Source organism: Mirounga leonina, unplaced genomic scaffold (assembly GCF_011800145.1).
Source record: "Mirounga leonina isolate KUSES-001 unplaced genomic scaffold, KU_Mleo_1.0 Mir_127, whole genome shotgun sequence".
Taxonomy (NCBI): Eukaryota; Metazoa; Chordata; class Mammalia; order Carnivora; family Phocidae; genus Mirounga; species Mirounga leonina.
This window is the reverse complement of record NW_023270316.1, coordinates 3,596,817-3,623,234: the sequence shown is the minus strand read 5'-3', so window position 1 is coordinate 3,623,234 and position 26,418 is coordinate 3,596,817. Positions and strand designations below refer to the sequence as shown.

At 40.4% G+C, this 26,418-nt stretch overlaps 1 protein-coding gene across 1 annotated transcript in view; it reads left to right on the top strand.

The window, feature by feature from the left end:
- MYO16 (myosin XVI) overlaps positions 1 to 26,418 on the top strand; it is a 435,081-nt gene that overhangs the window by 396,512 nt on the left and 12,151 nt on the right. The window contains exon 33 of the mRNA XM_035003781.1: positions 12,116 to 12,207. Coding sequence (XP_034859672.1) covers positions 12,116 to 12,207 — 92 coding nt within the window. The remainder of the gene's footprint in view (positions 1 to 12,115; positions 12,208 to 26,418) is intronic.

The following is a 26,418-nucleotide window of genomic DNA, read 5'->3' as shown; positions in this document are numbered from 1 at the left end:
CCGCAAATGGGAATGCCTGTGTTCCTAGAAATTTATACACGTGTACCTCTTTCTGTCTGTAAATGTGACTTTTGTTAAAACAAAACCAAACCCTGCTTAGCATAAATAAAAAGAAAACTGCCCCTAGGCATCTCATAGTGAAACACTGGTAACTAAGAGTGAATATTAAAAGCAGCCAGAAGTAAAAAAAGACAAATTCTAAGGAGCAGCAATTCAAAGACAATTCAAAAACAATGAAGTAACATATTTAACGTGCTCAAATAACTGCCAATCTAGGTTTTCATAAATAGTAAAAAAAAAACATCTGTAAGGATGCAAAGGAGTTAAGGCAGTTTTAGGAAAAAAAAAAAAAAAACTGGAAAAATTAAGTGCGGGGCAGACCCAGAATGCTCAGAGATCCAAGGAGGAAAAACAAGCAGTAAATAAAGCCAGTGAAATCAGGAGAGCATGAAGCAGGGTTTACAATCACACGCGGATAACTCAGACTCGCAGGCTGTAATTTCAAAGGCAACCACTGAAGGAATAATAGTAGAATATATGATTTCCAAACTAATAGAGTAAAACAGGATAATAAAAGTCAGTCCACCCAAAAGATGGCAAAAAAGAGGTGAACCGGAGCAATCTGAAAAACAAGATGGGACGCCTGGGTGGCTCAGTCGGTGAAACATCTGCCTTCGGCTCAGGTTGTGATCCCGGGATCCTGAGATCAAGTCCTGCATCTGGCTCCCTGCTCAGCAGGGAACCTACTTCTCCCTCTGCCTCTGCCTCTCCCCCTGCTGTGGTTTTGATCTCTCTCTCTCTCTGACAAATAAATAAATAAAACCTAAAAAAAAAAAAAAAACAAATAAAAAGGTTGTAGATGGTAGGCATAAAAGCACCTCTGAAAATAAGTGAACGCCGTGAAACTTTAAGAGACTCATTTAGTGTGAATTCACATTAAAGATAAATCCATTAATAAAATATTTTAAAGCCTAAGATTTCTGAAAAGCATGTAAAACGTGAGGATGCTAAAAATTTAAATGTGAAGGAACAGAACCAGGAAAGTATGCTATGAAAATGTTAAAAACAACCATTCTCATCTGTCTGGGAGTTCTAAATTTCATCTCCAAGGAATCAGTAGATTCAGGAAGAAATCACAAAAAAGCAGAACTTTGTAACTAATGACAATGAAAATATAACAGAACTTGTGGGATGCTGCTAATGTCTTTATCAGTGGAAATGTATGTCTTTTAACATCTGTATTGCAAAAGAAGAAGGCCAAAAATCGGTTTTTCAAATGTAAACAAATTAGAAACAGAGCAATAATTAAACACCAAGGAAGTGGAAGAAAAGATATAATAAAGGTAAGAACTAAGTTATTGAAATTTATAACAAATAGCAAAACCAAAAGTCAGTTCTTTGAAAAAAATTTATCTTTGAAACATGAATAAAATGGAAAACTCTCTTGCAAGAAGAGCAGAGAAACAAAGAAGGTGGCACAGATGGCCAACTCTAGGGATGAAGAGGGGACCCACCCCAGACCTTCCAGAGCTTGAAAAATAGTAATGAGTATATTATGAACAGTTTATGTCAAAATAAATTTGTGAATTTAGATGAACAGACACATTTCTCAAATAAAAGCTACAACTAACCAAAATGGACCAAAAAATCGGAAAGCTAAATAGTAACATAAATATTAAATCAGTCGAAGTTGTAATTGAATACTTTTCTATGAGGAAAACCCAAATGACTTTTCCAGTAAGTTTTCTCAAAATCTTAAGGACAAAGAAATGCCAATGCTACATAAACTCTTCCAGAGTCAAGGAATACAGAAGGGGAAAGAAAGAAAACCTTCCCAGCTTGCATAAATAACTACTTAATTTATGACAAACTTGGCATTACAGGGCACTTGGGGAAGGGTGATCAACTGCTCTCTGTGTGAGGGAAAAAAATGAACTTGACCCCTACTTCATGCTGTACACACAAGAGATTTCTGGTAGATTATAGATCTAAGTGTCAAATGTAAAATAATAAAATGTGTTGATGAAAATATAGGATTTTTTTTTTTAACCTCAGAGATAGGAAAAGAAAGGAGGACTTCTTAAACAGGCCACAAAAGAGTACTAACCATAAAGGAAAAAAAATAATTACAGGAAGTTTTCAATACATTTAACCAACAAAGGGCCATATTCGGAGTTTACTTAAAAACAAAACAAAAGACTATCAAATAAGAAATTGGACAGGGGACATGAATAAGCACTTAAGCATTTTTCAGAGTCCACATTCATTGGGAATTAGAGAAATGCACATAAAGAACACAGGAGAATGGCAACACTGACCGACAAGGAGGGGCTCGGGCAAAGAGGGACGCTGGGAAGGGATTGCTGCCTGGGATAAGACAGGGATTTCCCTGGAGGAGAAGAAGCCCATGGTGATTGGGAAAGAGGATGATGGGGGCTTCTGAGTAGCTTCCTGTTTCTTGACTTATGTGCTAGTAAGGTTCCACAACTTAAAAAGATAAAGAGAAAAGACAGGAGGGAGAGAGAACGGAAGGGGAACGGAGGGGGAATGGAGAGTCCATGGTATGCATCCAGGATGATGGCTGGTCCCCACCCTATCTCAGGCTTCCCTCAAGGTCCAAGGGAACATAGGGAGGCTGGGCACCATAGCTTCTCAGCTGAGCATATTGCTCACCCACACGTGCTCACACCGATGTCAGAAGCAGGAGGAGGAGAGCGGGTATAGGATGAAAACCAGGCAGGTCCATTGCAGTCACAAGTCACACATTACGTTGGGGCCGGGGTGAGGAGGGGGAGTATGGAGGCAGGTAGTTGGTCAGGGCAGGGTTTATTCAAGCTTAGCATGAAGGTCACCAGAACAATGTGGGAATTCTCTGTTGGCACTCAGAAAAAAGATTGCTCGAATCACACACACGGAGAAAAACCCAGATGTGTTTACGAATCTTATCCCACCATATTAAGCAAGGATTACAAATAATGATCAGAAGTATGCAGGTCACAGGGCACCTGGGTGGCTCAGTCGGTCAAGCGTCTGACTCTTGATTTCAGCTCTGGTCATGATCTCAGGGTCGTGAGATTGAGCCCTGCATTGGGCCCCACACTGAGTGGGGAGTCTGCTTGGGATTCTCTCTCTCCCTCCCTCTGCCCCTCCCCCCACACATGCACACATACACTCTCTCTCCAAAATAAATAAATAAATCTTAAAAAAAAAAAGAAGTATGCAGGTCACAAAACAGAGGCTTTTTGGTGCAATTGGGCAGTGACATCAGTTACATATAGAAGGATTTTTCTACCAGCAACAAAGACTTTTAGAAAAAGAAACTGCCCTTACCAAATTGTATTACCACTGCAAGCAGACAAAAGTTCGGCCAAGAATGATACAGGCTTTTAGGACCCCAAAGCATCAGCTTACCTTAACATTTTGTCTTGACTGAATTTCGCAGCTTTTAAAAAACAATATATTATTAATCAGATGGCATTTATAATTTTATGCATGTTATAAAAATTACACATTTTGGAAAATACAGGGAAGAATAAGGAAAGAATAAAAACTATCGATTCTATTACCTAGAAATACTCTAAATATGTCTAACATTCCACTGTGTTGAATTTTATGTTTTCATACAATTATTATGTGTGTGGTTACATCATGTGTTTGGCTTTATTTTTATAAAGTTTGAATTATACTACATGTAGTTTTACTATTCTGCTGCCCTCGCCCACCTTAGAAATATCATGTGGTGTATGTCCATGTCAGCAAGTACAGATCTGCTTAGCTTACAGCTAGCTATTAAGCATGCTCAGTGCATGGCACTCCATCTTATTGGACAATAACGAAGCCCTGTGTGTTGGAAAGCAAAATTATCTCCCGATTTCCCACCCCGAATTACTCCACCTTGATTAAAATAGGCATTTTGTAAAACTCTCCATGTCAATGTTTGATGGTTCAGATTTATATGTATCTTTAGCTAGAAATATAGAGATATAGTCTTTCTCTTAAGATGGTTAGTTTCTGAAATCTCTGATGCTAACCCTTTGGGAGGAGGTAAAGATTACAAAAACATTATATACCCTTATATTGAAATTAAGTAGTCCTAAAATAATAAAAATGGAATTTGAGTGACAGCAATAGCCACCAAATTGTGATAGAAGTATATTTCACAAGGGCTACATATATCTAGTAAGAAAGTAACTAATTCCTATTTTACTTGCAATTTTGGAGTATTTAAAGATCGCCACCAAAAAAAAAAAAAAAACGGAATTTAAAACATGTTCAAATGGTAAAAACTGAATACACGAATATTTAAGAAAGATGACCATATACTCATTCACTTTTGCTAAAATTTCAGCCCATGCTTCTCCCTACATGTAATAAATGTTTGAGCCCTAGAACACAGGTATATACATTACCCCTTAAATCTTATAGGGACCAGATTTTAAAATAAAGCAAGTTCTGTATTGTCATTAATTGATGATGACTTGGAAATCTCAGGAGTTACATGCACAAAAGGAAAGTTATTTCAATTGGGATTTTGGTCCTTCAAAGCTACTTGACATGTTTATGTTGGTCTACTTCTGCGAACACCGTGAAAGTCTGGGTTCCTGCAACCTCCCCAAATCACTACAATATCTGGCACAATGCCCTGGATACTTGTCACTGGTAAGCACTTACCGATTGGATCAATGTTGCATGTTGCATAGGAATCAGTGAGTTCTGTGCAGGGTGCAGAGTTAGAAAATTTCTCCTTGTCGGTATGATATAAACTGGACAAATATTACACACGTGCAGTACCTGATATATAGGTGATCATTATAATTCTGAAAGTGGTTACTAGTCCTGATTCCTAATTCACAACATATAGTCAATGTGCTTTCTACATAAAGGCACAAGATGGAAATAAATGTTTAAAATAACTTGGAATTGTAATTGAATCAGAAATAGTGTTATTTTCTAGGAAATGATTTCTCTTGAATGCCAGTATCTGCATCCTACCTCTGCTTCCCAGAAATAATTATCTGTTTGTTCATTTGCTGAAATATAGTTATGTGTGGGTAATTATAGCTATCACTTACTTTAATTGCCATTCTTTTACTGATGTGAACACAGACTTAGATCTTTTTTGGTATACTTAATTATTCCCTGGACTTGTGGTTATTTATCATCAGATTAAAGAATAGTTTTTAGTGTTAGGACATTTTAGTTGCATCACACAAAATATTGTGAATATAAAGATGTTTATTTTGCGGGGAAATAAAGATATAAAAAATGCCAGCTAGACCATTTTATGTCCGGTATGATTTTCTTCCTTGCTGCTCAGTGAGTATACATGCTATTGCTGGGCATCAGGAAACAAATGGCAATTAAAGAATACAGTCATTACATTTGATTTTACATTTATCATTCTGTGAAGATTGTCTCTCTTTTTCATTTGCGTTATGTTTATCCTCGGTGCATAGTGAGGATTATCTGTGGCGGAAAGGGCTTTCTGCAGGGAAGGACTGGGTGAGACCATCTGCAGGGATAGAAGAGCTCTGCATTCTTTGCATAGCCTCCAGCACCATATTGAAGCTCACACCATTGGAGCACCAAACCACAGTGATTCTGGAAACATCTAAAAATGGCTTTTGTCAGTCCCGCTCGAGATAGATCCAGAATGCTGGCAAAAGATCCTCTCATTTGAGCCCATGAAAAAATTCAAATATACGTTTTACAGCATCACTTTGTTTATGGGGATTGTATAGATTCTTTGGAACTCATACTGTGGTCTGATTCAAAGGCTAACAGCCAGAGGAAGCAAGCCTTCACTTGAAAATCTGGAATATTGTGCAATTATCTATTTTCAGCAGCAGAAGGTAGCTTTGCAAAAGAAAACCAGCTCCTCGGGCATTTAGAAAGCCCTGCCCCGCTCCTTCTGGCTAAGAATATTTTCAAGTCATCTTAAATAATTGCTAATTTGGACTTCATTTAATTAAATGTCCTCCACTGTAGTTGAAAAGTCGGGATTCAAAATGGCTGGGTCGAAATGCTGACTGCTCTTTCCTGGCTTCGTTGCATTGTTCCTGTGTTCAGACCCCAGCTCTGATGCTTACCAGCTCCATGCCTGGGAGCAGATTACTTAACCTGTCCAGTTCTCAGTTTTCTCATCTTAAAAATGGGGATAATTAAAGGACCTGCCTTATGGGATTGTTACGAAGGTTTAGTACAATAGTGCTAATACGGGTTAGTGCTCAATAAACATTACCTATACCCAGATATCATAAAAGCGTAGATATTTGGGGGCTAGGTCACTGAAAATGTGTCCAGTAAAAGCAAAAGTGCATGATGTAGATGAGGTACAAGGCAGTGAATTAATTCATCTGAGACCATACAGACTATAATGCTAGAATCAATGCCTAATGACTTATTTACACATAGACCCCAGTACACGCACATGTATAGTCGAACATGCATATCGTTTTGGTGGCCTATGTTGGCATTCAGTGTGATGACAGATATTACAGTTTAGAGCCTCTGGGATGAATGGAAATTGGGATAGGTGGGTGGAGTTCCAGGGAACTTGGATGGTTAGAGGATTCAAAATAATATAAAGGACAGATTGGCAGGAAGAATCCTAGAGAAAGGCAGGTGCACATCAGTCAGTCAGAACATTTATTAAGTGCCAGTTGCATGCAGGCATTGTGCAATGTGTGCAGAGCCGTAGGAAATCTAAGCAACTCAGGATGTGCTCTGTGTGAGAAGAGAGCATACATGGAGCGTTAACAATACATTTCAAGAGAGATCACAAAACAGGGCAGCCGGTGACAAGTGTCAGATCAGTCACATAAATAATGAGTGTTCGTTGCCTCCACATGGAAAAGGAGATTCCTGTGAGCTGGGATTGTCAAGGATGCTCCTGGTGAGGATTGGGATTTTCAAAACGAATCAGATTTAGACCAGAAGGGCACACCTTTCAGTGAAGAAAATTTATTGCACAGTGTCTTTGTGGCAGGGTTGAGAATGGGGTACTTTGATGGAATAGATAAGTAACTAAGATGAGAGAGAAAGTGGCAAGAGCATTGAATGCCAATTCGAAGAGTCTCTCTGGAACAGTAGTCTTGGCTTGGAAGTGGTGGGGTGCTACCCGCTGTTTTGGAGAAACTTCCCTGATTGTGTCATTCAGAGTGAGCAGTGGAACAGAAACTTAAGTTGGTAAGAACAGTTTTGTATTCCCCCACCTGAGCTTTCCCAGACTGTGCACCCCAAGGAGAATGTTCAAGAATGGGCTTGGGACAGGAGGCAAGAAGAGGGAGTGAGGGTGATCCAAGATGTTGAGGTTCTGGACAAGAGAACAGGGCACTCTTTAACAGAAGTTAGAAGCAAAGTTTGAAGAGGAGGTTTATTCTGGGGCTTGGATTTGAAGTTCAAGAGCTAGGAGGGACTTCTGGCTGTAGACAATGCTTATACATATAAGCATCATTATATATGCTTATGTATAAACGATGCTTATAGTTTGGGAGTTTAAGGGAAGCTGCAGGATGGAAAGATAGAAAAGGCAGAGTTTTCAAGGAAGCTGGAGAAGTGGGGATCATTTATAGCATCAGAGGAAAACATTTAAAGAGAAATGAGGGGAAAATCTGATGACAAAACCATGTAGAGTGCCAAGCTTTGAGAAGTATCCCTTGAGAAGGGCAGACATGGAGATAGAGAATAAATGATCAGAGGTAGAGGAACACTGATGTCCAATTTCACAAACACCAAGAGAGGCATGATTTAAAGAGTAGGGCGTACTTGGTAAGCTGGGGGGGACACGAAAGGAGAATCAAACCCCATTGCTGTTGACTAAACAAACTTGGGTTTGGACAGAATTTTAGGGATTGTGACTAGGAGGTACCAACTGATTCATTACATAAAGATGCCGAGCCACACCACTGTCTACAGCCTCCCCATGCTCTGTTCTTAGAAGACTTGACATAAACCCATGGGGTTTTACATGAAGACTTTACCACCACAGAGGCTCTCCCTTTTCAACATCCCCTTACTCGAGGAGTCACGGAAGTCCAGGGTCTGGATCCGTGCCACACATGATGGGCATACTACCCACCCTGAGCATCCTGGGGCAGGATTCATTACAAAGCACCCAGTACACAAGGAGAGGGAGCACAGAGCCTCCTCCCTCTACCTGGACCCTCAGTCAAGGCCGATGACTCCCTGACTCCCCCTCTGCCAAGCCCCAGTGCAGGGTGGCGTGTTCTGTAGAGCGTTGCTCTCTACTATGTGGCCCACATCAGGGGGAGGGGAATGCCTTCCCCAAGCCTCTGCCTGCTTCCTTCGAACAGAAGAGCGCGGTCTCTGGGGGGCAGGATAGGGATGGTTTCAGAAGACCTTAGCCCTTGCTGTAATTTGGACAAGCACGGCTCCTGAAAATGATGGTTTCATAGCAAGTGGGCATGCTTAGCATTCTGAGGCCCACTGTTGCTGCCACGGAAAGCACGTGTGGAGGGCACGGAACTGTATCCGCTGGGAATTATCACCTCAGAATGCGGTCTGGGGAGAAGGCTGTGGCCACGAGAAGACTAGAACACACTCATGAACATGTGCGAGCCATCTTCTGGGAGAAAGCCTTCCGTGGAAGTCAGTGAATAAACGTTCTGGCTCACCTTAGATGTCCCCCCCACCACGGGTCAGGAAGCTTCAGCTCAGTAGGAACACAGTAGAATTCTCGACCCTGAGACTTGGGGGCTTTTCTGGGACCTTTGCATAGCACACTGTTCTTGCACAAGGAAACCCCTGGCCTGCAGGAGAGACTCATGCTCAAGAATTGACATTGGCAGGTGAGATGACACGGTTTCCAGAGCTTTTTTTTTTTTTTTTGGTAAAGATAATGAGAAGTAAATGAAACAAGATTGAAATAATGAACATCCCAAAGCTTGGTGATGGGCACGTGGAGTTTCACTACGTTTTCTCTTTATTTTTGTATGTGTGTGAGATTTCTGTAATAAAAAGTTTTGTAACAACTTGTTATCTTGATAAATAACATGGGTAAGTTATCGTACTTCTTTGTGCATTTCTTTGAATATTTATTGATTGATTGCTTACTTTTAGGTTTATTACTTAGTGCTTATTTACTCTCTCTCCTCCCTATACATATTCTTTGCCCGTATTTTAAAATCTGGCAGCAGGTCCTTTATTTTGATTCGTAGGATGTTTTAAGAATAATAGGGCTTTTTATTTAGTGCATTTAAATGTTCTATATTGTTCTTTTTTAGTTTGCATTTTATCTTTATGATATTTTAGTATATATTTATTTTTAAACATTCAAATGTAGTACTAATCCATTTTTTTCCTTCATGGGTTTTCTTTTTTCTTTCGGTGTCATTTTTAGATCATTTGCCTTTAAAATGTACTGCTTCTGATATGGCAACAAGATAAAATATTTTATTGGCCCAAAACAAAACAAAACAAAACTCTGCCTTCTAATGTCCTCAGTGCTTCCTGGCTATTACCTTATCCTCTGGCTCCCACTCCCTTGGCATATCGTCCTGAGTGAGCTTCTTCCACCTGTTTGCTACAACCAGCAAGGGTGTTCTGCACCCCAGGGTGGGGGGGGGTCTCAATTGCTCCCCCCACCTGCACCTTCATGACGGGAAGGAGATAGCATGCACGCCAAGACGGCCAGCACCCCTTCCTTCTCCCTCACCGTCCCTCTGCACCCGGCTCTGCACCCCCCCACATTCCCCTGCCCCACGCTGACACCATCTGTCCCCACCCTGTTGACCCTGCCATAGGTTCTGGGATCCATGATTTCTTTAGTCAACAAGTAAGAAAGGCCTCTTAACGCACCACTCAAGTAAAATGGTGTCTCCTCACAGTCCCCTCTCAGAAACCTACGGTGCTGTCCATTGCCTACAAAATATCGTCAGACGTCTGTGGAATGTCACGTCGAGTGCTTTCTCTCGACCTTCTCTGCCTTCCAGCACATCCTGCAGGTTCCCCTGCCGGACACACCCTCTCAGAAGCCCTTCCATTGGGCATGGAGCCATCTGGAACTTCATCGTCTTGGAGTGAGTTCTCCAAGCAGACCCACCTCACCTTCACCTTTCAGAACCTTCTCCTCCCAGAAGGTTCAGATCCTGTGATGTCTCCACCATCACATCCCTCCAGTGCCCTGCATCAGAATCCATCCCTGCTCTCTCCAGGATCCCGCTCAATGTCACCTGCCCCCCTGCCTGACCCGTAACTCATTCCACTCTAGGTTCTGGCTAAGAGCCGCTCCTTTATTCTTCATGGCATTTCCCAGTGCCTTATTCAGAGGGGGACCGTAAATAATTCTTAACTTTATTTAATTGACACTGTATAAAGCATGATATGCTACTGATTTGGCTGAGTTTGTATCCTCAATGAGCTGAGTTTCTGTTTTTACTCAGGGAGTAAACTTCTGATTTATAATTCAGTTTTAAAAAGTGGACTGAAACGTTCTTCCCCTTCCTCAGATTCCTGGTCTTCGCAAGACGTCCATGAAGTGGATTCTTTAGACGTGGACGTTTGTCTTGCTCATCGGTCAGCACTTTGCTCCCCCCACCAACACCCACACTTTTGGCACTCCTCTTTCCCATGAATCCTAGACTCTCCGCTGCACCGTGCAGTGTGGACACACATTTTACTGCTGACTCTCTGCTGATCTGGTTGCCTGGAATTCCAGCTTGTGACCGACTCAGATTTCCACCGTCCCCTCCACCTGGTTTAGATTCCAGACCTCTCTACCCCTGTTTGATTGGCCCCTGTCCCACACCTGCTGCCCCAGTCTCTACTGCAGTATTCCCTAGCCAACCTCAGACGTTGCTGTTGCTTCTGGCCAGCACCCGTCTTCCCCTGTGGCCCCCATTGTAGGCCTGTCACTTTCCAGGTGGTGGCCCCAGTCTGCCCAGTCAGGACGAAGCTAACCTTTCCGTGCCAAGGCGTTTGTATATGGAACAAGAAGATTGACTGGGGGCCTTGTTGCGTGTTGATGGGGTCTTGTGGACTTCCCTGCAGAACTCACTCCTGTAATTGCAAAAGTGTGCAGTGATCTGCTAATGATCTTTAATTTAGGAAGCCTGTATATGTTTAATCAATTACACCATCCTGGTTAATTATGATTTTAGGTAAGAGCAGTAATCACTGAATAATTTAAGGTCTCTGGATTGAGCACATTTCATCAGGTGACTTTTCTTTTTTCAGGTATTCATATTTATTAGCAAGTCACTTGTGATGCTGTTTGATCTCTCTCTCCCCGGGGTGCGCAGTCAGGATGATTTTTGCCTGCCAGGGGGTGTTTTTGGCTATCACAGCTGCGGAGGGTCTACCACCAGCAGGGGTAGAGACCAGGGATGCTGCCAAACGCCTTACGCAGGGCAGCCCCACGACAGAGAGGGGGGCAGCCCAAAGTGTCCGCCGTGCGGAGGTCGGGAAACCCTGCTTCTATCTTGAGGGATCGTCAGTAAAACCCTTTGGTGCCTCACAGGTATTTCTGTATTATTTTGGTGGGGGATATAAATTTCCTCACACCCGTTGTTTATCCTCCGGGGTTGGTTAGGAATTGGTCTGCTGTGAATACACAGGGGTCCTGACCTCTTCTGCCTGGAACTCCACCCAGTCTCTTCCTTCCTTCGGTGTGTGCAGTGAGCACGAGTCAAGAGAATTCGTGCGGCGTCTTATCCGTCCTGAATCCCCCTCTGCCTCCCTGCGACCCCACAAATGAAACGCAAGCTTCCCCCTGTGGCAGTTGAAGGACCCCGTTCACTCTGTTGTCCACATGCTTCTCCCTCCACCATTGCTGCTTCACTGAACTATCTTCAGTCTCTAGAAGTTTCCTTCCCTCCCCCTCCCAATACCTCTCTCTTCCCTGCGTGCCACCATGGAACATTTCTTCGTTACCACTTTATTGTTTTTCCAGCGTATTTCCCCTTTTATTAAATGGAACTGCAACAGTAATTTGTGTTCTTGTGTTCCCTTGGGAAGTTTATTATTCAAGGAGCATTTACTGACTGTCCTTTCAATCCATGAACTATAACAGTTCACCTTTATTGCAACAAGTACACAGCTTGTCGTCTTTGGGGCAAGGACACACTTAACTGCTTGTCGGTGTTGACCTCCGTAGGTTTACCTGAAGAAGATGGATTCTCCAGGTTGTCTGTGAGCAGCTCCACAACATCCTCATTTCAGAAACAGAGAGAGAGCCACACCACTCAGGTAATGACCCCCACATTGTCACAGTTGTAATAGAAGCTGGAACTAAGGGGTGAGCAGACCCTCATGACGGTGTGACCAAGAACGTGCATTCCCCCTGGACTAGCAAACACGGTTGTTCTCACTCCGGCCCTAAGTGTCTTCAGCTCAACATCCTTCTCTCTCCTCCTCTATCTCCCAGCTTTCTGCTGGTTAGAAAGAGAAGAAGAAGAATGCCCAAAACAAACAAAAATCAATGAATACTTTTAAGTTGAATATTGTAGACGTGATTTATGTTGTGGCATTTAAAAATCACTGTCAAGTGAAGATGACATTACATCCCCGGGGTGATGTTAACACTTTCTCCGCATTTGACCTCAGCCCAAATAGGAGGACTCTGGGTGCCAACAGCGTGGGAATAAAAGGCTTGAGGCACCTTTGGTTTTATTCCACTATATCTGTTTCTACCCCTGAAGCCCACATAACCCAGATGCATTTGTAATATGGTGCATGGGGGCGCCTGATAGAGCACGGGACTCTTGATCATGGGGTGGTGAGTTCAAGCCCCACTGTGTTGGGCGTAGTGCTTACTTACAAAACTAAGTAAATAAAAAGAAAATATAGCGAATGAGGAGAACGCTATAAAATCCAAACGAGATTACAGTTCACAAAACTGTTTTTGACGTATTTCAGCGATTTTGTGTATATGCTTAATGTGTTTGGCCTTAAAAAATTCACCAAAGTAAAGATTATCACTTCAAGAAAATAAAACAAAAACACTAGGATTTTTAGAAAGGGAAAGGATTTTTATCATATAATCTAGTGTTCTTTTTATGCTGAATTTTAAGATACGGTTTTAATCATTATCTTCAGAAAGATGAGTTTGCAATCAAGGTGACACAACCAAGAATATATCAAAGAGCTTGTTATCAATATAGTCAAAATTATTGCTTTAGCAACAGGATTCTTATTTTGCATGAAGCTATGGTACAACTTTCATGATGTGAAACATCTACATAAAAATCTTTAAAAAGGGGCGCCTGGGTGGCTCAGTCAGTTAAGCATCTGCCTTTGGCTCAGGTCATGATCCCAGGGTCCTGGGATCAAATCCCATGTCGGGCTCCCTGCTCAGCGGGGAGTCTGCTTCTCCCTCTGCTTCTGCCCCCTGCCCCCTGCTTGTGTGCTCGCTCTCTCTCTCTGTCTCTCACTGTCAAATAAATAAATAAATAAAATCTTTTACAAAATATTTTTTAAAACTTCGAGTATCCAGATGTTTCCATAAAATCAACAATCCAGCCAGTGATGCACTTTCATCTGAATATTTGGCCTTATATAGACAGGTCCATTGTTACCAGATGAGATTTTTCTAAATAACACTGATGAGGGAGTGAGAAAAATCAGTAACTTTAATCTTAAAAATAAATCTTAAAATAGGCAGTCTGCTGAAATCACAATGATATATAGGTACTGAAATAGGAAGAAAACACAGATTGGTTGCAGTAACAGATCGTCCTAATCGCCCCTCTGTTCCTTAGCGATGCATTTACTTTACTTTGTAAGCCTTACAGATGCTTTAGCTAAGGTAATTCCCAGGGGAGACCCACTTGTAATGAACACTGGTTTGATTTTTATTATTATAAGGCTGACTCCTGTACCTTAGAGCAAAGCGGTCGGCCAGTAGATGCCCTTTCCAGGGCTCCCATGACAATGTGGTTCACAGAGAAAGGGGTGATTTTGCAAGAAGGCACATAAGGTGGGCATCTCTTTCGTGGATTTGGCTAAGAAGCAAAGAGAGATGGGAAAGATCTTCAGGAATAAGTTTCCATTTCTAGTTGTCAGTGCGGGCGTTCTGCTCAGGTGCAAATTCTCTGCCTTCAGTGACCTCGTGGTGCCTTTTTTCAAGGAAGCAGGGAACCAGGCTCATTTTCTTCCCTGCAAAAGTGCAGGCATCCTCATGGTAGGACACATTTCTCACTGTTGAAAAGCTCTAAGACTTCTGTCTTGTATGGCATTTGTACAGGAAATACGGACACCTACAGACATACCACCTGTTAGATTTTCTACTGATGCAACTAGATAAGAATTCTATAAAGTCAGTCCTGGACTGATTGGATCTATAGCAGTAAAATTAAATGTTGACTACAAATTAAATTTCTTGTTGTGGAGGTCTAGTCTAATTACCATCATCCGTGATTTTAGTGAAATCTCTTTAAGAAAGACAAAGTGTATGTGTGTTATTGTAGGTAGAGAAAACAGGAAATAGATTTGGTAATTTGCCAAAGATCATAGGGGAAATTCAGAGTGCATGCTTTGAATGATGCCAAGACCGTAAGTCCTGTTTCTGAGAATGAACTTACCAAAACCCATTAAAAAGAATGGAGGAGTCATCCAACTTTTTCATAAAATTTGAAGAATTGTTGGTCAAGATAAAAATCGAGGTAGCCGTGGTGGACATTTGTGGCTTAGCTTTTTAGCTGCCAATTGCATGTTAAGGCTTCTCACGATGAAAACATAAGGGAAGAGACTCACCCTTCCGTCCTTTGAGAGCTCGACAAGCACATGTGGGATGGGCTAGGTCAGTCCGTCAGCTGTGGATTATGGAGTGAGAGACATATGATGGAAGGGACACCAAGAGTAGATGTCCCCAAGGGGGTGAAACGTGGCTTCCGTGGCAGTTGTTAGGTGGCGTATGACCACTGCCAGCCACTGAACCCACCTTGATCCCTGCCCCCTTGCCACGCCGTTCCTTCCCGCCTCATGCCTTTCTCTCACTTTCCAATAAGGGTTCCACCTGCTGAGATGTGCAGAGTTTTCGTTGCCTGCAAATAAGAATTTTGACCGACACTGATAGAGATGTAAAACATTTTCTGATGGGGGTCACACCTCAATCAATACTAGTTGTTCCTTTCCTCAAGGTGCAGCACAGAGACAATGCCGTTTATGTCCTATGCCATCATACGTTTTTTACAAGTTTGCAAAACATAATGACTTTACATAAGGGCAGTGAAAGTAAATTTCATTTGAAATATTTGAAAATCGTGAAAACTGGGACATGCACGCACCTTGAATGTGGCTGAGTTCCTGTATGCTCCTCCTAGGGAAGGCTCGGTAGGTCCTTGCTGTGAGCAGAGCAGCACAGACATGGCCTCGCAGGGCACTTGGCGTAGGTACACCCAGCAGTGAGTGTGTGATACCAGGCGGTCCCATGTGCTGGCCCCGCCGGGGAAGCTTTGGGGGACACTTCCCACCGCTCAGCTCTGCAATTTCCTAGGCTGTAAAAGCCACTTCAGGTTGGTTTTGAAATTAGACAGTATTTGTAAAAATAATACGCCATTTATCCACTTGCTATTTTGTGAGATGTAAAATAACTTTTTTAAAAAAAAGTGGGGGCGCCTGGGTGGCTCAGTCGGTTAAGCGGCTGCCTTCGGCTCAGGTCATGATCGCAGGACCCTGGGATCAAGCACCGCATCGGGCTCCATGCTCGGCGGGAAGCCTGCTTCTCCCTCTCCCAGTCCCCCTGCTTGTGTTCCCTCTCTCACTGTGTCTCTCTCTGTCAAATAAATAAATAAAAATCTTAAAAAAAAAAAAAAAGTGCGTGCCATTTGGCATGATGAGATCCCTCCGAAGTAACTCAGTGGGAGGAGCCTCAGCAGGGAGTGAAATAGTGAGAACACCTTCCAACCCAGAGTGACTTGGCGTTTTTTGCTGTGCTTGCAATCCTCTGCTGACTCAGAAGTCCGGGTAACCTGACACAGGATCCCCGTGGATTATAAATAGAGCAAAATCGTGAACCATGCGGTGGGTGGGGGCCCAAAGGCAGGCGGGTCCAAGGAGGGGATGGATAAAATAAAATGCTTGGTTCTTGCCCCAGCCTGAAATTGCGGGTTCTACATCGGCTTAGGGCTCTACACTTGATACTGAGGAATGAGCCATTTTCGTTTCTCATTTGAGCATACCTTATTTGTATTGGCATCCTCCTTTTCACTTCTGCAACTTCTGCTCCACGCTGTTTTATTCCTCTCAGGTGTCTGCTCCACAGCGATACGTGGTTTATGAGCTTTGATTTCCATTGTGGGCATTTATCGTATTCCCTGCCTAACTTTTTGTTACAATTTTTTAAAGAGCATAAAACATTATTATTAATATCTGTCATATTCAAATATTCATTGTCAGAAATCACTGATGGTCTCTGATAAAATAGTGGCAGTCCAGCACCCGGGAGCTTAATAAATATCCAGCCTGCTCCCAACACAGCCACCGAAGAAAGCCGTACCATAATCAATGCACAACTGATCCACAATCAAGAGACAAAGTGTTATGTGGTTTGTCTTACTGACCCATCAAAGAAACCTTTCTGTAACGTCACGTGTCAGCAAAATGAAGTGTTGCAGGGATCTAAATAAAGCCAGCACCTTTCTAAAGTATGCATTGTATTTGTCACGTGGGCTGCCTGAAATCTATCCCGGCAGGGAAAAGAAACAGTGTGCTAGATAAACTAACAAAATGCAGACACATTTAGTTCAATCATTAAGGGATAATTCTAAAGCACATGGTAGGAAATAGAAATTAGATAAACACTTCAAAAGGAAATATATATGTATTTCATTTATAAGCTGCAAACGGAAGCCGATCTAGCAGAGAAAGCTCTTTCACGGAGCTGAGGTTTCAGGGAATCAGTATGCACCCCTCGTGACTTCCATATTATGTGCAAGAAATGAAGGCAGTAAATTAATTTGATGGTATGGGTTGAATGGCAACGTTTTCAACAGAAAAGAGACAAATCCTGTATTGATATATAGAAACTTGGAAAACAAAAAACAAAACCAGATCTTGTTTTTTTTCTTGATTTTTCTTTCATAAAATTATACCGTATGTAGATCCGAAATGTGTTCAGATGCATAGTGTTTTTCTAGTGAACACGTTGACTATTATCAATGAGGAGATCATTCAATCTTAAGAAATATTAGAAGAATGAGAAATACAAAGGTCTCGTGATATCTCTGCATGATCACCTTCCAGTTGGGAAAGCTGCAGTGAGCCCACACCATTGCGCAGTGGAGAAAACGTGGTTGAGGACAAATTCCAGTTAACTTAAGAATTTCAATGTTCATTTCATTAACTAAGTTTAATTTTTAAATTAAATAAAAGAAAAGAAAAAACAAGAAGAACTGGGTATGAATCCCATAACTGTTACTTAACTTGGGGGTAGAGAAAGTAGCGATTTGTTTCCAGATTGATTAAAGAAAATATATATAACCTGACAAGTCTGCCCTGCAATATAACAAATGCTTAAAAACAGTATTATCTTGGTATTCTCCCCCCACACCGAGGTCAGTATTCTGAACATCAATTCTGATTCTAAATAGTAGATGCTGTCTAAAATATGCGGGAGATTAGACCGAATCAGCAGGACCCTGTACTTATCTGGGATTTGGTTAAAATGTGGCATGTATGTGATTTTCAAAAATAGTTCGTGGTGGAATACTATAAACTTAGGGTAAAGAAGCACAGCGAGCAGCAAAACACCCAACTTCAGTAAATCTTAACATCTCCCCATATTTGCTCTGGCACCATATATTCTAGAGAAATCTATCTCCCAGTTCCTAACCCCCCACCCCTGCCTGCCACACTGGGGTGAATCCTGTCCTGAAGTTAGTGCAGAACCCTCCATGCGTGTTTGCACTTTTACTAATATGGATGTAGCCACAAACTGCATCATGTCTATAGATAATAATGGATGCTTGGCATGCTTTTAAAATCATGTATCCCTCTGAGCAGATTACTTCGCACATACTTGTACTTGTTGAGGTGTTTTCCCCCACTTTGATACATGGTGCTCTCCTTTGCTGTCTTATTCCGAGTACTAGCTCCAGGTTAAATGTAAAGGCCTTAAGGTGGGGCTGTCCCAGGGAAGCAGTAGGAACAGAGATGACAGTGGACACGCTCTCGCGGCCACTGAGCACAACATGGCTTTCAAGTTCCCTCAGCAGGGAGCAAATCTACCGGAAGAGAAAAGGCCAAAGGAACACAACACCCCATCGGGAAGGGTAGGTCTCACCCTGCTGTCACCTCTGGGCCCAGGGGCTAGCTGTGTCTCTGGCAGCCCCATTGTCTTCCTTCAGACCTTCACAAGGTGGTCGGAGGTGTCTCTTGGGATCCTGAGAAACCTAATCCAGTGAGCTCCATGCAAGATGCAGGAAAATGATGCTGAATGCCCAGGGACAATATGGTAGCAGGGACTTTCCTGCCCGAACATTTATGAGAGGGCTACAACCGGGGCATTAGCAGAGATTCTTACTGGTACCTCTAGAAGCCCTCTTTCAACACCATAAAACCAAATTGTATTACTCACTTTTTAGGTGTAAACATGCCTCCTTCACTTTCAACTTTTCTCAGAAACAAGTTTCACAGAGATACATTCATGACATTTCTTAAGAACAACAGATTTGCAGTTTGACCAAGTGGAGTGGAAAACTTAATCAAAACCAAGTTTCCAAGTGATTACCGTTACAGACAATGCCACAGTGAAAATCATAGGATATGCCTCTAACTCGTAAGTAGAAAAAAATATCCGAAGTTTCCCCCTTCAAATGAAAGTGCTGCATTTCTGGAGATGCACATTTTCAACATAGGAGTGACTGCCAATTATTCCCCAAAATAGTTGTACCAATTTATACACCTCTAAAAGGGAATATTTCACATTTCTGTTTTGGTAATCTCTTGGTTTAATGAATCGTTTTTTTTTTTTTTAACCAATGTGATTAAGTGTAAAACATCTTATTATGGTTTTGTTTTGCCTTTCCCTGGTTGCTATGGAGCGTTTTCGTATGTTCTCAGACCTGGTAGTCCAAAGACATCCTTTTCCTATTTCTGAACTGGTTTGCATGAGTTTCTTGATGATTTTCAGGAATTCTTTACATATCCTGGGTAATATTCCTCGTCAGTTGCATGCATGGGAAACACTTGGCTTATAGTGTTTTCTTAGTCTAACTAGAAGTTTGTCAACTCTATTGATCTTTTAAAAATAGCTTTTGATTGTATTGATATATTCTGTTATTTTTCTGTCTCATTGATTTCTGTGCTCTTTAGTATCTCCTTCCTTTCGCTTGCTTTGGGTTTAATTTGTTCTATTTCTAAGTTTCTTAAATAGCAAGCTTAGATTATTGATTTGATGCCTTCTTTTTTCCCTAATAGTATTTAATGCAATAAATTTCCACCTCTAGCTGTGTTACCTGCATTTGGAACATTCTGATATGTTTTACTTTTATTTTCATTCAATTCAGAATATTTTCTACTTTCCTGTAGGACTTCCTCTTTGACTAATGTTGTTTATTTTCCAAATATTTAGGGACATTCCAGATACTTTCTGCTTTTTATTTCTGGTTTAATTGCATTATGATCTGAGAATATGCTTTGTATAATTTCAGTTCTCTTCAATTTATCAGGAATTACTTCATGGCCCAGGATATGGTCTATCTTGGTGGAATTTCCATGTGCACTTGAAAAGGAGTATTCTGCTGTTTTCGGATAGTGATCTGGAAATGTCTATTGGGTCAAGTTGGCTGACAGTGTTATTGAGCGCTCTGTATCTTGGCTGATTTTCTGTCCACTTCTTTTATTGAATTCTGAGAGAAGAGCATCCAAGTCTTCAGCTATAATTGAGATTTTTGTCTACTCTTCCTTTCAGTTTAACAGTTTTTGCCTCATGTATTTGTAAGTTCTGTTGTTAGATGCATGGACCATTAAGATTATTACATCTTCTTGGTGAATAGATCTATTTATCATTATGCATTTTTTTCTTTTTTATTTCTGATGATATTCCTTCTTCTGAGGTCTACTTTGTCTGAAATTAATATAGCCACTTCATCATTCTTTTGGTCATTATCAGCAAGGTATGTTTTTTCCATCCATTTAATTATTTTTAGACAGCTTTATTAAGATATAATTCACATACCATACAATTCAGACCTTTAAAATATACAATTCAGGGTTCTTGTGTAACTATTACCACAATCTAATTTTAGAGTGTTTTCATCCCCTCCTCATCCCAAAGAAAATCCATCTCTTTTCCTTTAACCTAATTATGTGTCTATTTTTAACTCGTGATTTTTATAGACAAAATATGGATGAGTCATGTTTAATTTTATCCAATCTGATAGTCTTTGTATTTTAATTAGTATGTTCAGACCATTTACATTTAATGTAATTATTAATGTGATTGGCTTTAGGTCTGTCCATTTTCTCTTATTCTGTTTCTCACCACCATTTTTGTTCATCTATTTCCCAGTGGTGCTTTCTTTTGGATTATTTGAATATTTTTAGTACTCTATTTTAATTTCTCTGTTGGTAATTCAACTATGTATCTTCATATGTATTTTTTCATAGCTGATTTAACAGTTGTAATATTTATAAACCTAACTTACAGTCTATTTGCAGTCAACCATATTGTTCCTTTTAACCTCTTTTACTGACCTTTACTTTATAGTCGCCACATACATTGCATCTACAGTTGTAAATATATTACATCTGCATTCTTTATAGTTGTCCCATATGTTACCTCTATTTTATAGTTGTCCCATACATTACACCTCCATACATTGAATATCTTCTCCCAGGCAATGATGCAACTTTTGCCTTCAAATGTCATGCATGCTTTAGACGACTTGAGTGGAGAAAAATCTCCTTTTTATTATCCCAGTACTTACCATTTCTGCAGCTCTCCTTCACTCCTGAAGTTCCGAGTTTCCTTCTACTACCATTTCCTATAGCAGGTCATTCACAGCTGATCGAAGAATGCTCCTAGTTTTCCTTAATCTGAGTGTGTCTTTCTTCTGTCTTTATTCTCCAAGTTTTGATTTCCCCCCAGAATTCACATGTTTTTGTTTACTTTTCTGGTCCTCAGATAGATGTGTATTTTGTCCAAAGTTAAGTTATAATTAGAGAGAGAGGCTACAGTGGATTTACTTCATTGTGGCCCAACTAATGTATTTATCACACAGAAATTTATAATGTTAATGTAGTCAAGTTGATTAACCCTCATCTTTATAGGCTGTGCTTTTTTGTACTGTTTAAAAAACCTTTCTTATCAAAAAGTAAAAAAAGAAAATCTCTCTTACCCTGCTTCCATAAAGATCTATCTCTCTATAAATACATTTTAAAGTTTAGGGTTTTGGGTTTTTCATTTGTTTGGTTGGTTGGTTGGTTTTTGTTTTTGTTTTTTACATTTAGGAGTTCAAGCTACCTGTACCTTATTTTTGAGAATAGCGTGAATTAACAATGTAGTTTGACATTCTTCTGCGCCAATAACAATTGTCCCATGCCTTTTATAACATAGGACCATACTTCTGACTTCCTCCTAATGCTGGGAGCATTGCCTGAAATGGACTTGTTTCTGCATTTATCTCTAACCTTCTAGATTCTTCTTTAATATTACTTTCCTCTTGATGACCTTCCTTGAGCATCCCTTCTAAGCAAAGTACTTAGTTGCCTCTATAAATTGGTTCCTATAATTCCATAATGCATACCTCCTTTATATAGTCTATTTTTCTGTAGTATAATTATGTGCATATGTGTAGACCCTGTAGACTTTTGAGCATATAGAGAATTCATTGAATGCATCGTAATCAGTTTTGCATTCCAAACACAAAGCACTCAATAAATTGCCAACTCTGTGTAATTGTCATCTGGTAGCAGCTTCAGATGAATTAAGAGAAGCAAACTGGTAGAATATTTCCTAAATTTATTCAAATATTTAAATTCAGTTTCATGTTAAAAATGTACTAATAAAATTAGTAAATAGAATCACAGGCAGTTACATTACCAGTTGAAGGATATTCAAGTCACATTTTATTTGGTGATTAGGTTCTGAAGTTGGCATGGTATGTGAAAGTCACATACAACAAAAAAGGACTCCAGAACATCCCTTATCTTGCCTGTAAAATAAATGTGTTTTTATGTATTTTATATATAAAATTGTATTCTTTTAATGTATACAACTCTATACAATTACATGCATATATTTATGCACAATATATAAAACAACTTAAAGCATTAATAACATAATATTTTGAATTCTAAGAAAGTGAATTGCACAGAATTGAATTTTCAGAGGTTCATTCATTCATTCATTCATTCAACAAATATTCCGTGCGGACCAACTTGTGCCAGGCACAGATCTAGGCACCTTGGTCTACAAAACCAACATCCTTGCCCTGATGGGACTTAAATTCTACCACTGGAAAGCAAACAATAAACAATATTTAAATAAGTTCATAATATACTTAAAGGAAATAAAACATATTAAGAAAAGTAATCAGGATAAGCAGACCTGGGAGTGACAAGAGTAGGTGTGGAGGGAGGTTGGGTTGAGCAGCGAGTTTAAGAAAGAGGGTCAGCAGAAGCTTCATTGAGCAAAGACAGAGGAGGGAAGTCAGGGAATGAGCCAGGCAGACTGATGTTAGGGGAGAGTGATCCAGCGGGGGGACAGCGAAGGCCCTGAGACAGGAGCACCCCTGCGTGGCAAGGTGGCCAGTGTGGCCAATGGGGCGCTAATGGCATGTTTTACTGGATAATTAAATGAAGAGAAGTTGGAATTAGCATTCGTTGTAAGTGTTAATCCTAGAAAAGGGAGACCTTTACATTATAAATGATAGCAAGAGGCTAAATGTAAAATACTAATTATGACTGTATTGTTCTGTCTTTCTTCAAAACCATTTGCCAAGTTTGGAAACTCTGGTCTGCTCAGAATATAAGTGAAGGGTGATTGTTTGCCTTTTCTGTAAGTGGAAAATATAGACGAATATAACTCTACTGTTGCTCAAGATCAAGAGAACTGGAACCTAGGCGGCGCATCCTTGACTGGTTAGGTGTGGTGCTGGACGCTGATGTGGCCTGGCATTTTTGAATGCACGATTTGGGCTGAAGGAACAGATAGTTTTCCATGGTGCTGAAATTGCGATCAGTTAATTATGGTGAAAAGATTTATTTTATACAAAATAAAAGAAGGATTTATTTTCTGACCTTAATAGACCTCGAAGACAGGATTCTTTTCTGATTTCTCTGATTACATTATTATTTGACATTGTCATTTCATATTCCTGACTCTGTCAGAAATAGGTTCTAGAACAGCTGAACCGTGATATTGGGAAGAAGTGTCATGAAGTCAATGATATAAAAAGCATAGATTTTGAAGCCCAAGTGGATTTAAATTAATTTTATACATTTCCAGGTGATTTTTATTACCTATTTTTGGAAAGAAGTCTTGATTAAAAAGATTTGCTCTCATGTGTTGCCTACTTTGGCAAAATCTTGTCTCTTCTCCTTCCCAGTCCTTCCTGGTATCTGTTTTCCCTTTCCCTATGTTGTCTAGAATTTGTACCTGCGTGATTTGCCAAGACTATGTCTTAAAGACCCTGTAATGGGCCCCAGAGTCACAGTGACTGCCACTGTGCCCATCAGGTCCATTTCTTCTTAGACACAGAGCTGCCTATGTTTCTCAGCTTCCCTCAGGGTGCATAGCAGACCTGTCATTGACACCTACTCAGTAGAACAGGAGCTACAGTGAGCTGCATCCCTCCCAAGCTTGGCCCATACACCCCCCTTTGCCTAGCGTACCATGTCCCTTCCCATCTAAAAGCTAGATACAAGATCCCAGGAGGCGCAGAGTACACGCACAAGACAGAAGGCCGTCCACGGATCCGAAACACCCGTTTGGCCTTCAGTCGAACAATGTACTTCGTTCGTGCCAAACCAGTGGTATTTGTCGTTTGCCTGTTATAACATCTAACCAATACCTCCTCCTTATTTATTTAGTTTAATGTTGTATGTGTTGCTGCTAAGCATGATTATTTATAGTACTTCGTTTTCTAAGTTTAGCTTCCATTGTGTAATGAAAATTATTTAAGATATCAAAAATCATACCTGCTAATGACAGAAGCGGAATATCGCTTATTAGACATTTAGTGTTTGTGCTGCCGAAGCGAGCGCTCGCTTATTAGACATTTAATACAAAGTGGTGATCAGTGGTGTATATATATATAAAACCAAAGCTTATAACTCTTAACAAATAGTCTCTCAGAAATTCCTCAAAATCAACAGACTTAATTTTCCTCAAGGACAAAGTTAATCCCCTATAACAAGTTGGACACCCTGAGAAATGTTTTCATACTTTTAGGACCTTTTTGATGTGTTTAATGCTTGTGAAGGAGTGCCTTGCTAACCTCTAGTTCTCAAGTGGGTGCCTCTCACTGGTAACTAAATTTTGGAAGGAAAAAATCACGGTTGAGGACAGAAAATAAGTTTTCCCCAGTGCTGTGAATTCCATGGCCAATGGAGTTGCTAAACTATGTCCGTCTCTTAATTACAGCTGATTTTTAAAAATCTCCTTGGATTAGCTTATTTTATTAACATCTAGTTTCTTAAGGTGTTTTTTTCTCATTCTTATTTCATTATATCTAATGCCATAATATACAGATTGTGATTGTTTCCAGAAAAAAATATAATGAGATATTAATAAATTAACAGATAAACTGTCCTACACAGCAATGTAGATCCTGGCTAGTTGAACAAGTTGGGGAAACGTTCCTTCTACGTGGCTCCTCCATCCTCCAAAAGCTGTGGAGTGCTTTACTATCACGAGTACCACTCCTTGTAGAACTCAACCCAAATGTCCTTCCCTCTTTTTATATCCTACGCATCCTTTTACTCCAAATCAAACCCCACATCCCAATATGAATTTTTTGGCCAGTATATCACCTTGAAATGAGTCCTGTCTCCTCTGTATTCCAATAACAATAATTATGCATATACTGTGTTAATTAATTAATGCTGCACTCCCTCATGATGTGTTTGTGGTTGTGTGACGTTTAAGCATCTTTATTCATCTAACTCTTTCTGATTTTATGTCTTGTTGCTCAGTTTGCATGGAAGCCCTTTGAGGAAGCAGGTCACACTATGTGGTTCTCAGTCCTGTAGAATGCATCACAGTGCCCTCCACTTCACATTCACTGAAAGAACTTGTGTTCACTGATCAGCACACATTCTCGGAGGCCAAAGTCATTGATTAGTATCCCCAAAGGTCGACTAAACTCAGTGTACTTGAATTTGTGTTCTGACTACACCACTTACTAGCCAAGTGAGTTTGGGCTTTAAAGATGAATTTCAGCATCTATGAAATGAGGCTAATAATACAGAGCCTGCTTATTTCACATGGTTATGAGAAACTACTAGAATAGTAACATGTGAAAATGCTTGAAGAATAAATATCATGAAGATGATGTTAGAAATTGGCCCTCAGAAACCTCAAAGGATTCTGTATTCGGGCATACGACCAGGGACTGCTGCACAGAGAAATAGAATTCTAGGTGTGGCTACATCTGATTGGACTGACAGAGAGAGTCTGTGAGAATGGATGGTAAAGAAGCCGGAATAATCAGTGTGGCCAGAAAATACAGGACTTTCTGTAACCTCCTAAAGTGTGTAGACTTGATTGCTTAGACCAGGCAAAGTGGTCGCATTGAAGATTTTTGAACACACAAATTATATGAATACATCTTTTCTTTGGAGAGAGAAAATCTAGTAGGTTAATTGTCCTCAATAATACCTCCAGTATTTGCAGTGAGTCCCCTATAAAATCCCAAGAAAAATGTTTTAAAAGAAATCGTAATGCTATTACTTTCTGTATTTCCAATATAATAGATTTAGGTTTTTCTATACATTCCATGGATTTGAACCCCATTACTATAATATGTCATTACTATAAACATACCCTAAATATATGTTATCAGTTTTTGTTACAATTTAGTCACTTACACTGATACTGCCATATTTTCTTAAATGAATTGAGGTAAAAGACCCGAACTCATACAAAATCCATATCCCGAAGTGTCACAAATTAATTACATTGCATGATGTATAGTACAATCGTAAATTTCTATTTTATAACTTTCCATTAATAGGAAGAAATATACATTCACTCATCAGAGTCCATTTTTATTCAAAGCTATTAACCTAAAATCAACCACAAAATGCAAATAAATGTCCATTTAAACGATATTAAATGTGTTCCAATGCTTAGGACAGTTACCTATGAAAAGTTATGAACGTTAAGAATGGTTACTATCTTGGGCGCCTGGGTGGCTCAGTCGGTTAAGCGACTGTCTTCGGCTCAGGTCATGATCCCGGAGTCCCGGGATCGAGTCCCGCATCGGGCTCCCTGCTCGGCGGGGGGTCTGCTTC